Source organism: Canis aureus, chromosome 10 (assembly GCF_053574225.1).
Source record: "Canis aureus isolate CA01 chromosome 10, VMU_Caureus_v.1.0, whole genome shotgun sequence".
NCBI lineage: Eukaryota > Metazoa > Chordata > Mammalia > Carnivora > Canidae > Canis > Canis aureus.
The window spans coordinates 70,229,895-70,245,327 of NC_135620.1; the positions used below are offsets into that span (position 1 = coordinate 70,229,895).

Genomic DNA, 15,433 nt, shown 5'->3' on the forward strand with positions numbered 1-15,433 from the left:
CCCGGACGCCGCGGAGGCCGTGAGCTCCTGCCGGGCAGAGGCCTGGGGCCCCCGGGACGCGGCTGTGGCCACGTGAACGCGGGACTGGGAGTCGGGGCGGCCCGGACCGCGCGGGGCCTCGCTCCCAGGGCAGTGTCGCCTCCTGACCCAGGGGCACTGTCAGGCTCCCCAGGATACGGACGCGGGGCTTTCCTTCCCGCTCTCCCTTTCTGGCTTTATTCAAACAGCCCCGTTGATACCGCGAGTAAACAGAACTGGGATTTACGTCTGGTCGTTTGATAGTTGCCGTCCGGGGGACCAATCTACTACATTTTCAACACATTTTTCATTTCGGGGGGAAACTGGGGCTACTCCCGCCGCCATCCCCAGCCCTGTCTCCCCCGCCCCGACCCGCTACCTCGGGACACTCGCCAGGATGGTGAACAGTCACGACTCGGGATTTCAGGAGCCTCCGTTGGGTTTTTATTTTGAACCGGGGTGGCTCGGCCAGGCCTGCCGTGGGGGACGGGGGTGGGCACGGGGACGGGCACGGGGTGGGCACGGGGGCGGGCACGGGGGGGGCACCGGCCTGCACCCCTGCCCCGCTGTGGCCCGTGGACAGGTCCTCTGGGTTAGCGCAGCAGCTCCTCGTCCCCTGCGGACACAGAGAGGCTCGGGGAGCAGGTGCGGGGCGCGCCCAGGGGCGTTGGGGGCGGGGGACACTCGGGACGAGGATGCTTGGTGGGTGAGGGGAGGCTGCCGGGCTGACTTGGGACCCGCGCCTGAAGCCAGAACCTCCCGCTTGCCGGAGACTTGGGGTCTCCAGAACGCATTGCCCGGGGGACCTGGGTGCTGGCCCCTGCCGGTTTACCCGAAGCGCCCTTCGCCCGGGGGATGAGACCCGGAGGTCCGCTGGCTGCGCCCCCCCGAATGCCCTGCTGCTGGCGCCCCCGCTCGCCGATCGGTGACGTGCCGGTGGCCGCGCCCTGCGTGCGCCCGGCCCCGTGGGGCCCACCAGCTGGGCCCTCCGACCCATCTCACGGACGAAGCACCGGGGCTCAGCCTGGCACCCGCCCAGCGCGGCTGGCCCGCGTGGGGCCCCACGGGATGAGGTTTAGGCCCCGCCTACAGGTGGGGGGCGGGTGGGCACGTCCCCCGCTGGGCCCGACGTGCCCCCCACACCGGCCGGGGGCCCACCTACCGGCGCCCGGGGCCCCGCAGTACTCCTTGCACTCCTTCTCCGAGTAGAACTTGTTGCCGTTGCCTTGGCAGCCCCCGTACACGAAGCGGACGCACCTGCCCTGGACGGCGTCGTAGGCCCAGAGGCTGTGGTGCATTCGGCAGGGGCCGGGGACGATGGGGAGGCTGCAGGCCGCTGGGGGGCGGGGGGGGGGCGTCAGCGGCCCTGAGGCCCGGCGGGCCCGGCTCGGCTGGACACCCAGGGGCTCCTCCCGGGCTGGAGCTGGGACCCGGGACAAGCAACCCCTCGCCTGGCACACCCGCGTCCGAGAGTGCAGTTCCCGTGACTCGGGAAGCCGGCCCTGGGCTCCCACCCCGGCGTCGTCTCCGGGGGCCCGGGGTTTGGGGCGCGGAGGCGAGGGGCCGGCGCTCACCCACGGTGCGGCAGGTCTGCAGACACTCCTTCTCGGAGGCGAAGTTGTTCCCGTTGCCCAGGCAGCCGCCGTACTGGAAGGTCTCACAGGCCATGGAGGAGCCGTTGTAGAAATACCTGGTGACCATCCCCAGGCAGGGGCCTTCCGCGTGGTCCAGCTGGCAGGCATCTGCGGGGGGCCGGCGGCAGCACCGACTGAGTGTCGCGGTGGGCCCGGCGCCAGCCTGGGTGCTGACCGTGCCCCATCTCGTCTGGTTTGCCCCTCTGCCCTCAGAGGGGTCGGTCAACTCATCTTACGGATGAGGACATTGGAGGCAGGGTGACCTGCCCAGGAGCACACGGCGCTGACATTCAGAACCATGATGTGCCTGCTGGACCCCAAATCAGTGTCCGTTCTACTCCTTAGCCCAGCAACCCGCACACCCACCACCCACCACCCGCCCTGTTGGTCTTGTCCGTCCAGAGACTGTGATCATAGCAGGTGACAGCCCGTTCGCCAGGCCCCGGCCAGCCAGCCTCACCTCTGCCCTGGGGTCCCACTGCCATGCCCCTGCTCCCCTCGTTCCTGCCCCTGAAATGTCATCCTCCATAGAACCCACCCTGGGTACCTGGGCGAAGCATGAACCCCCTTCATGTAGGAAGTACTCCTTGGTCCCGACCCTCCATCCTGAGCTCCCCCAACCCCTCCGCTAACCTTCCCTTGGGGCCCATCAATTCCTTCCCTGCCTGCCTCCCCTACTAGGCCACAAGTTCCAAAAAGACATGGGTTTGTCTCCCTGACCCCAGTACCCTCCACAGGGAGAGGCGGGCTCAGTGTTGGCTGAGCAAGGTGGAGAGTGAGTCCTTCGTGAACACCGTCAACGACACAGAGCAGCCTCACGTCCTCCCCCAACTCGCCCCCACGAAGGCCCTGATCGTGAGCGCAGCAGGCCGCCGTCCCGCTGCAGCGACGAAGAAACCAAGGCTGGAGGCCACGCAGTGGTACGGACGAGGCCAGAACTCACTTCTCTTGGAGCTGCGAGTTCCTGAGCCCAAGGGCCACCCCCCGACCCTTGGCACCGCACAGAGGTCTTGATTTACCTCTTCTAGTCCCAGGCCTTGACCAGCAGACAAATAACAAAGAGTCTTCCTGACGGTGAGGGCAGCCCGGGTGAGCCGCCCACGGGCCCTTCCTCTAGGGAGCATGACAGAAGGGGGTGGAAAGGCGAGTGGCCATTACCTTCCTTCTTGTAGACAGTGTTTACTAGTTGCCCGGCGCCCGATCCTTCCTCCTCCTGGGGCAGCACAGCCCGCCGGGCTCTCTGCGGTAGAGAGAAAGAGAAGCTGTTGCGAGGACCTTGCCACTATCGCTCACCTGCAGCCCTGGAACATATAGACAGACCCTGAGCTTTGGGGATCAGGATGTAGACGGCAGCCCTGTTACTATACGATTAAGCAACTATCTTCCCCAAAGCATCAACCGGAATCCCAGAATGTGCATCCCAGGGCAGGTTTCTGATCTGAAAGGAAAATCAGAACCGTGAAGTAAAGCAATACCCTGGTGTCCAAATTCTAGTTGAAATGTCCAAAGGAATAAAATAATGGTGGGAAAGAAACTATCTGAATTGGAAACCAGGGAAGGGCAGCATTCCTGTGCTAGGAGCTTGAAGGCATTTCTACACGGCGGAGTATACGGACGTGAATGGCTTGCAGGAGGGCCTGGCCAGACCATCATCATTAGCAAAGGAAAAGCCACCCGGAGAGTATGGAGAAGGGACCTCAAGACAGACCCTAACACTTCGAACTGTGGTGACGAGGACTGAAGAGCAGGGCAGGATGCCAAAGCGGGCCAAGGCTCTCTACAGCCCACTGAGGCAGGATCTCGGGGGCCATTAGGGATGAGCAGGGAAACTGCCAGCCAACAGGCGGTCTCTCTCCTCAAGACAGATCCGGTATCTGAGAAAGATCTGTAGTAACCTTCAACATTGCCCTTCTCCTTTGAAGGTGTGACTAAAAGCCACGATCGGGGACTCCCCACTGTCAAGCTGGTGGCACACAGGCCTTCCCTGGGAGGGCGAAGGAAAAGAGAAAACTTGTGGAACAACTCAAAGAATGCAGCTGCTCAGAAGAATCAGGCTGAGCTAGAGAAATTCTCCACCAGAGCCAGGATGACAGTAAGAAGCAGGAGAAAACTTAAATCATCAATGAAATTCAAGAGGACGCTGCATCAATAGCACAGGGGCCAACGGTTATGGAAATGAAGCGGAGGAAAGAAGTCGGGAAGCTACCAGACATGGAAAGGATTTCGTTGACTTGAACCACACAGTAGACATAAGAAACTGCAGGTCAGTGATTCTAAGAAAGACATTCACATAGTAGGAATTCTAGAAGGAGAGGGGATCGATATAGAAATCCTAGAAGAAAACTTTTCGGAGTTGAAGAAAGACTTGAGTTGTCCAATTATCAATAGGGATCAAAGGGAATGTGGCAAAATGAATGAAGAGCCTCACCTTGACATTCCCTAGACACAAAGGATAAGGAGCCCAGGGGCCCTTGGAGGAACTAGCAGCATCTGAGGGTCCTAAGAGGGGAAAGGTGGTACCCCGGGATTCTGTACTCATCCAAGGAGTTGGCCATGCCATAGACAGACAGCCAGACATCTTCACACGTGTCAGGATCCAGCAGTTTCCCATCCATGTGTTTATCCAGAACAAAACAAAACAAAACAAAACAAAAAATCCCCACTACTTCTAGAAATATTCCAGGGTACCTGGCTGGGGGCTCAGGTGATAGAACATGTAACTCTTGATCTCAAGGGTGTGAGTTTGAGCACCACGTGGGATGTACAGATTACTTAAAAATCTTAAAAAACATATATATTCCCACTGATTGAAAAGGGAATCTAAGTGCAAGGAAACAGGTGATGGGACAGCAAAGAAATGATGGTAAAAACCATAAAGCCAATCAAACCGAGAGTTGAGGCTAAATGACTATTACGATGGTCATACAACTTACTGTAAATGTTCAAAGTAATTCTCAAAAGGTGGACAATATAAACATCGATCTCAGATCACATCCACAAAGACAGACATGTGGGAAGCCTGAAAGGAAGAAATGGAGGTGTGCTCCATTTCTCTTTTTGTGCAAGGGGAGTCAATATTTATGGTTTCATTCTTGACACTGATAAAGAAATACAGACCCCCCCACCCCCGCCCCGAGATCTGGATGAAAGTGGCAGATTGAAATTCCCCTCCAAGTTGCCTTCTTCAATACCTAACAGGAAAAAAAAAATGAATCCAGAATACCAATCTCCAGATGTTCATCAGCATCACTCAGTCAAGGAAAGGGGCATAGTTTAAAGCAAAAACCAGGATTGTTGATGAAGGAAAGAAATCAAATATTTTTGGAGCTGAACAGAATGGTCAGCTCCTAGCTCTGCCCTCTAACTCCCAAGTCATCAAATTTTTGATACTTCTCCCCAAGACTCCCAAATCCTGAGAGAAGGGAATTGAGGGCCCCTCTCTTTTTCTTCTTCTGACAAGAGCGGTGAAGATGACTTCTGGGAAGAGAAGAGGAAAACGGACCAGAGGCTGACTCTCTCTAAGTGTAGGTTCTGGGGCAACACGATCTAATGCACTGGGGGTATTGACAGATGTGCGTCCCTGCCCTGACCGGGGGCATGAACCCCACATAGGACATTTAGAAGTTCTTCAAAAGAGAAAGCAAGCAAGGGTCTTCCAACCAAGATGGTGCACCCGAGGAGAGCTCTTCCACCCCTGTCCCTTCCCACCCTTTCCTTGGACTTCAGAAAGGTAGATGGAACACAAAATCCCCAGACCTGAGACTACATCTGGGTGGGAGGGCACTCGGCTCAATGTTAGTGGGGAAAGGGTCAAGGAGTAAATGAAACCCCCACCCCACCGCATCAGAACAGACACAAAAACTAAGCAGGCGCAAGAGAAAAAGAAATGGTACAGGGAATCCAGCCCCGTGTCTGAAAGAAGACATAGCCTGAAGCAGAGAAAGAGCCTGACGGTGGTGGCCCTTGTCACGACGGCCTAGGCGTCCCCTCAGGAATGGACCTGCATTCCCAGCTGAGCCGGCAACCCCTGCTGGAGACCGCCTCAGCTCACGGGACCCCTCTCGCTCGAGGTCATGCTTCCTCCCCAGACTGATGGACCTGGGGGCCCCTCGGCACCCTCATGGCACAACCCCCAAGGGCCCTCCCAGTTCTAGAGCTCCCACGGGGCTGACTGAGGCACCGCGAGCACCTCACAGCTCTGCTTCTCCTGCTCACTCCTCCCCTCATCCCTTCCTTCCACAGGTATGGGTCCAGGAAACCCCACCTACGACACCAACGAAGGAGAAGATGGAACTCAACAAGCAGACGGACATTCCTCAGCGGCCTCAAGCTATGGAATACTCCTTAGTGAAGACACGTATTTATGAAGACAAGACTCAAAGACAAAATGGTAAACAGAGTAAGATGAAAAGTGAGAACCCGGGCCCTAGATAAACAAATTGAGAACCAAGACTAGATTCATCCAGAGCTAGTGAATGAGTCAGAAACAGCAAGGACCAGGACGGATGCTGCTAAATGGAAAGACTGTCCCAGAAGAAAGGCTGCTGAGAATCCCAGGGAGTACGGGCGAAAGCAACGTGAGAACACCTAGTACGTGCGGAAGACAAACGCCCCAGGAGAGAGCAGGTGTTCCCGAGGTAGCAAAACCCAGGAAGGGAACGGAAGAGGAATTCCGAGTAGTGCCAGAGAGCCCCTAGGCCAGGATGCAATCTGGGGACGGAAAGAGCACACTGTACGCCAGAAAACTTTGATGTGGACTCTCCACGCCAAGACATGCCCTGGTGGGGATGCCGACTGCAGGGCAGCTGGCGGGCTCCGTCGGTAGAGCACGCTACTCTTGATCTCAGGGTTGTGAGTTCAAGCCCGTGTTGGGCTTAGAGCCTACTTAAAAAGAAAAAAAAGGAAAGGGAAAAAAAAAAGATGTAGATTATCTTCAAGGATAGTTTGCCCAGGCATCTGGGCAGAAAGAAGCAAACTGCTTACAAGGAGAAGAAATATCAGAGCGGCCTCAGGCTCTCCCAGAGCCATGATTCGTGCTGAAGAACAACGCAGCGGCGCAGAGCACGTTCCAAGGGAAGGGAAGCATGACCCAGGAATCTGACGCCCAAGCAAAATGCCATTCAAGTATGAAGGAAATGGGCAGGCAAGAATTCAGAGATTAAAACTCCTAGAGCGTGCCCTGAAAACACCACTTGGTGACGAAACGGCGTTGATTAAGGGATGAATAGAAATCAGTAACTCGGGAATGGAGAGGCCGTGGTTGTGTTCATAGGCGTGAGGGTGGAATCCGTTACCCTACAGAGCTCGTCTTCAGGGCCTGGGGAAGGTGGCGGCAGATGCTTGCTTGGAAGCGCGAGAAGCCCACTCATCTTTTAAAAAATACAAATAAAACTACGCCTAATGCTTTTAAGACCTGGAATCTCAGATACAATGCCATTTCCTAACGCTATGCCCAAATCTGTGCATCGCTCGCTGGAACATTCCTTCTATCCGTCCTACTCTCCACATGTGGGCGCGTCACGATTCCTGGAATAATGTGAATGCTGGTAGCTTTGGGTGGTGGCATTTTTCTTTTAACTCTTATTTAGATACGTTTCTGCCTTATTTCAACTCTTTCTTATTTATTTTAATACATTATTTATTTTTATTTTTAAATTTCAATTCCTTGTAATGAGCATATGTCAGCTTTATAAGATCAGTGGCATTTTCTCTTTAAAAATACAGGTGCCAACAGACAACATGTTAACGGTATCGATTCTATGTAGGAATAAGGATGCTGTTATCTTTTTTTTACTTTCTTGTATTTTTAAAAAATTTTCAGACCTGTATCTGATATATTTAGAATATGTACTTGTTTAGAAACATAGCCTTGAAAGTTTATATATATAAGAAATACATATTTATGTATATAAATATATACAAATATACACACCTGCACACATAATATACACACACAACAGTAGGATAAATTAGGATGTATCATTTCCAAATAATCACAGAAAAAAATGAAGAAAGCTTAATCAATATGGTAAAGGCAGGAAAATAAAACAGAAGAGTAACAAAGCCCAAAAAATCAAAAGGCAGAACAGGAGAGGCGAGTTGGTTGAGAAGCTGCTTGCTCTCAGGTTTACTATTTTTTTTTAAGGATTTATTTATTTATTCATGAGAGATACATAGTGAAGGCAGAGACACAGGTAGAGGGAGAAGCAGGCTCCCCGCAGGGAACCCGACATGGGACTCAATCCCGGGACCCCAGGATCACGCCCTGAGCCAAAGGCAGACACTCAACCAATGAGCCACCCAGGCGTCCCCCTTTTTTTTTTTTTTTGGAGCTCAAATGACTTTATTTTTTATTTACTGAGTACTGAGCACCGTTATTTCATCACTGAGTACTGGCCTGGTTGTAGGCAGTACGGGGCTAAGAAGCTTTCCGACACGTCACTGAATTCTAGCACGTGGAAGGTAAGGGTAGCTACCCCATTTCACAGAGAAGGAAAGTGAAGTCTGGATGGGGCCGCACATGGCCCAGATGGCAGATCTGGGATTGAGCCCTGCGAGTGTCGGCCTCAAGGCCCCAGGCCTATCACTGCCTCCTCTCAACCCCGCTCGGTGACCCCACCCACACACCACCGCAGGATCTAAGCGAGGACAGCAAAAATCAGGCAGGAGGGGTGGGGATAAAGCGGGAAAAAGGGGTGCTCACCATGTATGGAGAAGGCTCTGGTTCCTGCTCGCCGGGGACACACTCACCTAGGTCAGGACGGGGGAGAGAGGTGAGCAAGAGGGCTTTGTTTCTTCCGTACGGTAATCACGTGTGCCAGGTGGGCACCATGCTAGGAACTGCCTTGGGCATTAGCCCCCTTCACAGATGGCTCATTCGTTGGAAAAGCCACCGGCTGGTGGCCGCACCGTCATTGCCGTCAGCACCATCACGGGCCCAGCGATGGCTAACATTTATCGAGCACTCACTAGACACCGGGCGCAGCGCTGTTGTATTTAACGGCTTTCTTTCATCGACTCCTCACAGCCACTATTACAAGGGAGGCGTTCCTACCTCCCATTTTACGGATGAGGACAGTAAGGCTCCGGAAGGTTGACTCCCCAGACGTCACACACCTCACCTTGAACCTCAGAACTCTAACTCTGGAGCCCATACTCTTAATACCAACACTGAACTGCCTCCCCAGAGGCACCTACGGATTCTGGATACAACCTCACTTAAACAGGTGGCACCAGGGTGGACGCTGAATCTCGTCTCGGCTCTGCTACGTATATGCTGTGTGCCTGGTTGCGAAGACAGGGGCTCCCCAGCTGCCCTCTCTGTAGCGGGCTGCGGAGACCATAACCCTACTTAGCTCAGAGGGTTGTAGGAAATACCCAGGGGCTGGGAAGGCGTTCTCTGGGGGCTGTGAAGAATGAGGAGGGGACAGAAATGTGAGGTGGGGTGGGGAGCATCCACCTTTGTCGGCCATGGTGAAGATGGCGTCCGCGGGGATGCCCACGCCCAAGGCGACCTCCCTGAACTCCTCCAGCAGGCTTTCTCGGAGCTGTGGCTGTCGCCCTGCAATGGGAAGCAGAGAAGATGCCCAGAACCCTGGGTGCCTGGGATGCCAGGGCCTGCGATTATTTTGCCCAGTGATTTTCCTTCAGAAGTTGAAAACTCGCAAACCAATGTGATCTCTTTAGCGCAATTATGGGAAGATGGGCTCCACCGGAGGAGGAGGTGTCCCTCCCGGGCTCCCACCCAGGTCCCCCACATCTCCACGTGTGGGCTCTTTCTGCTGGTTCTGTTAAGGGCCCGGAAGCTCTGGGATTCTCGGGGTCTGGAATTTTAAAGACCACAAGAGGTCAGAGACTGAGTTCTGGCTCCTTCAGGGAGAGCAAATGTCTCCACCTTTCCCGTAACTGGAGTTTTCTCAGAAGGATAAAGCAAAGCTCTCGACTCTTTCCCCATTCCTGAATCTCAGGCTTCCTCCTACTCGCAATTCCTGCGAGCTTATCTAGCCCCCGGCCCTTACCATAGAGCTTGGCAGTAATGGTGGGCCCGTGGTGGCGGCTGAATTTCTTGGTCAGAAAGATGGCGTACTCATCATAGTTGGTGTGGACCACATAGGACTCCATGGTGAGGTTCCACTCTGCACGGGGGATGCAGGAAGCCATGGGGATCGGTGGTCAGAAGGCTCTTCTAGCCTGAGGTCCTTCCCTGTTCCCCCACACATCATCTACTCAGCTGTCCTTCTGTCTATGCACCTGTCTCTCCTCCATATATTTCTCATGAGTTCATTGACCGTCACTCCATCCATCCACCCACCTACCCATCCATCCATCCATCCATCCATCCACCCACCCATCCATCCACCCATCCATCCATCCATCCATCCATCCATCCATCCACCCACCCACCCACCCATCCATCCATCCTCTCCATACATCAAACCATAAATCCATCCATTTCCTTCCTTTCTTCCTCCCTTACCTCCTCTCCTTCCTTCCTCCATCCATTAATCTATCCATCAATCTATTAGATGATTGATTAACTCCTTACCTGCCATCCGTATATATATTCATTTACCAATCCTTTACTGCTTCTCCTCTCGCTCGTTTTTTAATCCAACCATCCATCTCCCCAAGCATTCGTATAGTCAACCACTGATACAATTATTTGACACATAGAGCATATTTGTTAAACATGTGCTGGATGAATGAATAAATTCATGTCCAGGCCCCTCTGTCACTTGGCACCACGGTCCCTGCCCACGGTAGGTGCTTAGCAAGCTCCTATCAGCCGACTGCGGATGCCTACCACGAGGCCTGATGAAATCCTCTACATAGATTATCCCCGGGACTCGGCACCATCCCTTTCATTCTGGATGCTCGAGAGAGAGAGAGAGAGAGAGAGAGATAGAGAGAGAGAAGAAGAAGAAGAAGAAGAAGAAGAAGAAGGAGGAGGAGGAGGAGGAAGAGGAGGAGGAGGAGGAGGAGGAGGAGGAGGAGGGGGAAGGGGAGGAATGTCCAGGAAGCCTAGAGAACATCTCAGAACAATGGGAAGGAAGGCTTTAGGGGCAGAGAGAGCGGAGGCAGGAAGAAAGCGAGCCTCCGAGCCCCCGCGGGGTCAGGGTCTGTTCCAGCCCAGGGCAGACCCGCGGCGACGCCTCCAGCTCAACTCACTGGGTTTGTGATAGAGGAACTTTCCGCTGGTGCCGGTTTTCTCGTAAGTCCCAGAGATCTCCTCGCAGGTGCCTCTCCTGGAGAGGGACAGACCGGAAGAAAGGTGGCCGCTGCTACAGGCCACTGTCCCGACGCCCACTCTCTCGCAGGATGATCCTCTCCTTGCTTTTTTTTTTTTTTTTTTTTTTGAATTTGGAAAGAAACCCTCCCAGATGTCGCATCTGAGCCTCCCACCAGGCCTAGGGGACCCATTCACACGCGAAGGGACAGAGGGACAGAGGGGCTAGTCCACGCCATCCCCTAGGCAGGACCAGCACTAAGTATCTGCTTCCTTCGCCAAGTCTGCCCCGCGCACTGACGCACGGGGAGGGAGGGTGACCAACAAAGGCTTCCATGCGCTTGTCACCCCGCGTCTCTCTGGCCCCAGGGACCCCATCTGTGAAGTGGGGATAATGAAGCCTCACGTGGCACTTGCGAGGATCCAACGAGATCCCCCGAACAGCTGCCAGCACTATGCACGGACCGGCTGTTGTTACGACGGCTGTGAATGAGCTTGCTAATGTTTATCGAGTGACATCTATGTGCCAGGCCCTGTGCCACCTGCTGAGGATGCGGAGGAGGGCACGACGGACTCTGTGGGCCCGGTGCCCTTACTACTGAGCAGGGCCTGGGGGCAGGCCAGAGGGTAAGTGCCAGGCCAGGAGAAGCCACAGGAAGGCATGTCACCTGAACCTTGGGCTGCGGTGGGGGTGGGGGATGGCGGTCAGAGAGCGCTTCCTGGAGGAGGTGACACAGAACCGAGTCCTAAAGGATCCACAGGCATTAGCCCAGGGCGATGCGGAGAAGTTCTCCCAGTAGAAGGAACATGGGGGCAACATGGTGGAGGGTTCCAGGAACTGAAAGGTCTACTTGGGTGGCTCACAGAGTACCTGGTGAGGGCTGGGAGGGGCCCGGGAGGCCACATCAAAGGAGGTGACTTTGAGCCACAGGAAGGGCTTAGGCCGAGGAAAGGTTTAAGCAGACTTAAGTTTTCAAGAGTCTTTTGTTTGCTGGTGAAAGGTTTGAGACCGGAGGCAAGGGGAAGCTATAGGGCAGGTGGCAGGGTCAGGGCAGGACGGGACAGATGGGAGAAGGGACAGCGCGGAGGGCCTGCAGAGAAAGGACAGGGCTTGAGGGTGGGCTGGCCGGCCTGTGGCAGCGGAGAGAGGAATCTCGACTCCCCCCTCCCTCCGGGTTTCCAGGTGGGGTCCCGGGGGCTGGAGGGGCCCTGCCTGAGCCAAGGGACACCCAAGGATCGGGGGGCAGGCTTGGAAACAGGCACGTGCTGGGGCGCTGGCCCCGAGGAGAGCCCGGTGGGGGGGGCCGGGGGGCCGGGAGGGGGCTCGGAGGCAAGGCCCGGCTGGGGGTGGCGATCATGAGTCTCCAGGCCCCCCAGCCCATCCCCTCACTCACCGCCAGCGCGTGCTGGTCATGCTGAGCTCCCGGTCGGTCGGCCCCTCGCCCAGCACCAGCGTGCTCATGGACATCCTGTCCATGAACTTCTTCAGCCACGGGCAGGTGGAGCCCACGGCCACGTGAAACCACTTCCCGTAGATCTAGGAGCAGCCACACGCTCTGAGGGTCTGCGCCGCTGGACCCCCGCCCCCCCATCCTCTGACCCCGAGGCTGTCCTGTCCCAGAGCCCAGGAGGCCGGGGGTGCAGGTGGGGTCCCGGGGCGCTGGGCGGAGGCACAGGATCTGTGCGGCTCCATGGATGAGGCCAGATCCCCGAGGTCGAAGGTCATCCTCCACTGCTGCCCCGCAGGGCAGGAACAGCGCTGCTGTCCTCTCCTCCCACCCCCCACTCCCGGGACAGGAGCTCGCCCTGCAGGCAGCCCAGGGCCGCTGGAAAGTTCTCCCCTCCCAGACCTAGCTCAGGTCCAGCCTGCTCCCTCTTTCCTGGGCGCTGAGGAAGGAGCCACGAGCCTCAGGGCCTTGACATCACGCCCCCCCCCCCCCCCCCCGCTCCCGTGCCCTCCACCCGCGGCCCTTGCTCGGCTCTGAGCACAGACGAAACCCGCAGCTGGAAGGGCCGAGAGCCCCGGCTGCGCCAGGTCTGGCTCAAGGCCACCGAGGGCCCGGGGACAGCGCCCGGGCTGGAAGGGGGTCCTGGGGCTCCCCACACGGTGCCCACGCGGCCCCCTCTCTGTCCTGTGCCCCGTCTCCGCACTGTCCCGCGTCTGCCCCGGGCCCCCTGGATCTCCGTCGGCCGCCAGGCTGGTAACAGGGCTCGTGGGGACAGGCGAGTGGCGGGAGGTTGGGGAGCCGCGAGGGGGCCCAGAAGTCGGCAAAGCTGAGCCCCGCGAGCGGGCAGCAGGAGCGGCCGCCGCACAAGGCCTTTCCCAGGGTGGGCTGCCCCGTGCGCTGGAAGGCCGAGGGCCCCCCGCAGCCCGGGGGCGCAGGCTCGCTCTTGAGGCCCACGGAGTGGCAGGGGCACCCCAGACCGTCCGGGCAGGAAGGGCCCTCGGGGACCCAGCCCTGAGATCCAGATTGGGCGCTTCCCCCCCCGCAGGGCAGCTGCGCGGACCCCCAGCAGCCTTGGCCGCCGACAGGCCGGCCTTACCCTAGAGACGTTGAAGTTCTCCTGCACTTGGATGTCGTCGGGCGGCGTGAGCACCGGGCTGGCCCTCGCGGCCAGGCAGGCGGTCAGCAGCAGAAACGGGGCCCCGAGACTCCACATGGCTCTGGGCTCTTCTCCGCGGTGGCACTCACAGGCTCGGTGCGGGGACAGAGGAACCACCGCCTCCCTGCCCACGGCGGCTGCGAACTGAGGCTGGGGAGGGGGTCGCAGCTTGTAGACGACTTTGGTATTTGCGCTCCTCGGCCTGAACCAATCAGGGCCCCAAGGCCAGGTGTGATCGATCCCTTGCAGTGTCCTGCCCGGGGTCAGTGGTCCCCAGGAGGCCAGAGTGGCTGTTTCAGAGGAGGCGTTGGCCAAACACAACCTGGCCCAGACGCCGCCCAGGGCTGGGTTCAGGCCCCGAAAGGCTCCCTGCAGAGACTCGCCACCTGCTGCAAGAGGAGACAGCGACCCGCAGCCTTTCCCGCGGGGTCATCCACCTGGACCTCGCGCTACCGTGAGCCAGTGGAATGAGCCCGATGGGGCCCCTGCCTCACAGGAGAAAACGGAGGCCCGGGGAGAAGCAGCGGAGACCACAGGGAGGCCAAAGGCCCAGACTAGACTGGCACTGAGGCACCCTGTCCCCAGAGTTCCCTCTCTGACCCCTGGCTTTCCCTGGCTTCCTGTAGCCCTAGCAAATAATAGTGGGAATAATAATGATTTCCATAGCAGCTCCGGTCCCTGAGCACCTGCTGTGGGCCCGCTCTGCACCAGCACTTCACGGAGCTCAATTCAATCCCCACCACAACCCTAGAAAGTTGGAGCCATTTTTCCCCTTTAGAGAGAAAGGACTTGAGGGGCGCCTGGGGGGCTCAGTCGGCTAAGCATCGGCCTTCAGCTCGGGTCATGATCTCAGGGTCCTGGGATCGAGTCCCACGTGGGGGGGAGGGGGTCCCCGCTCAGCAGGGAGTCTGCTTCTCCCTCCCCCTCTGCCCACCCCCTGCTGCCCATGGGTGCTCGCTCTGTCTCGTACTCTCAAATAAATAAATACATCTTAAAAAAAAAAAGGAAAAAAAGAAAAGAAACTAAAGACAGGGACTGGAGTGTCTGAGAGGGAAGGCGCCTTGCCCGGGTCTCCCCCGCAGGGAGGCAGAGCTGCTGGGACAGGCGGCCTCGGGTGGCGGCGGAGAGGTGGACTCGGGAGCCAGACCGCACCTGCGCTGACGCTGGGCGAGGGACCTGTCCTCCCCGCGCCGGGGCTCCCCCATCGGCCGGCGAATGCGTCTGTAGCAGGTGGAGCACAGCGTCCCCTGCAAAGCTGGCGTCCCCGCGACCTCCCCTGTGGGTGCAACCTTAGGATGTGGTCGGGGGCGGTGGGCCCTGCCCAGCGGGAGCAGGAGAGACACCGGGGCTCAGGGACACGGAGGGAGGGACGGGCAGGACGGCAGGGGGGCGGCCACAAGTCAAGGGCTTGCTGAAGCTAGGAGACAGGCAGGCAAGCGTTCTTTTCTAGAAACTCGAGGAAGAGTGCGGCCCGACCGTCTGCTGGGGGATTCTAACCTCCAGAAACGCGAGAGGGAGTACGCTTCTGTTGCGTTACGCGCCCAGCTGTGGTTCTCTGGGAGCGGCAGCGGCCTTCGGACACTGTTTGCTGTTGGTTAGCCTATTTATTTATTTATTTATTTAAAGGCTTTATTTTTTTTTTAAAGATTTTATTTATTTATTCATGAGAGATACAGAGAGAGAGAGAGAGAGAGGCAGAGACACAGGCAGAGGGAGAAGCAGGCTCCATGCAGGGAGCCTGATGCAGGACTCGATCCTAGGACCCTGGGGTCACACCCTGGGCTGAAGGCGGCGCCAAACCGCTGAGCCACCTGAGGATCCCTTCATTAACCAATTTAAATGAAGGTTTTTAAAAACCCAGGCCTCTTTGTCCCCAAAGCTCAGACTCTTGCCAGGGCCGCTGCAGGCCCTCTGGGTGAAGAGAGGAACATCCCCCACTCACAGAAGGCCC

General features: G+C 57.1%; 1 protein-coding gene across 1 annotated transcript; it reads right to left on the minus strand.

The window, feature by feature from the left end:
• Nucleotides 1-483: 483 nt before the first annotated feature.
• On the minus strand, nt 484-14,997 carry AMBP (alpha-1-microglobulin/bikunin precursor). Its single transcript, XM_077913033.1, has 11 exons — nt 14,980-14,997; nt 13,423-13,632; nt 12,273-12,415; nt 10,821-10,897; nt 9,671-9,787; nt 9,112-9,213; nt 8,356-8,402; nt 2,811-2,892; nt 1,593-1,760; nt 1,181-1,354; nt 484-634 (listed from the first exon to the last, which is right to left on the minus strand). The coding sequence occupies exons 2-11, from the start codon at nt 13,537-13,539 to the stop codon at nt 612-614; spliced, it is 1,050 nt and encodes a 349-aa protein (XP_077769159.1). The 5' UTR covers nt 13,540-13,632; nt 14,980-14,997; the 3' UTR covers nt 484-611.
• Between the last annotated feature and the right edge of the window lie 436 nt (nt 14,998-15,433).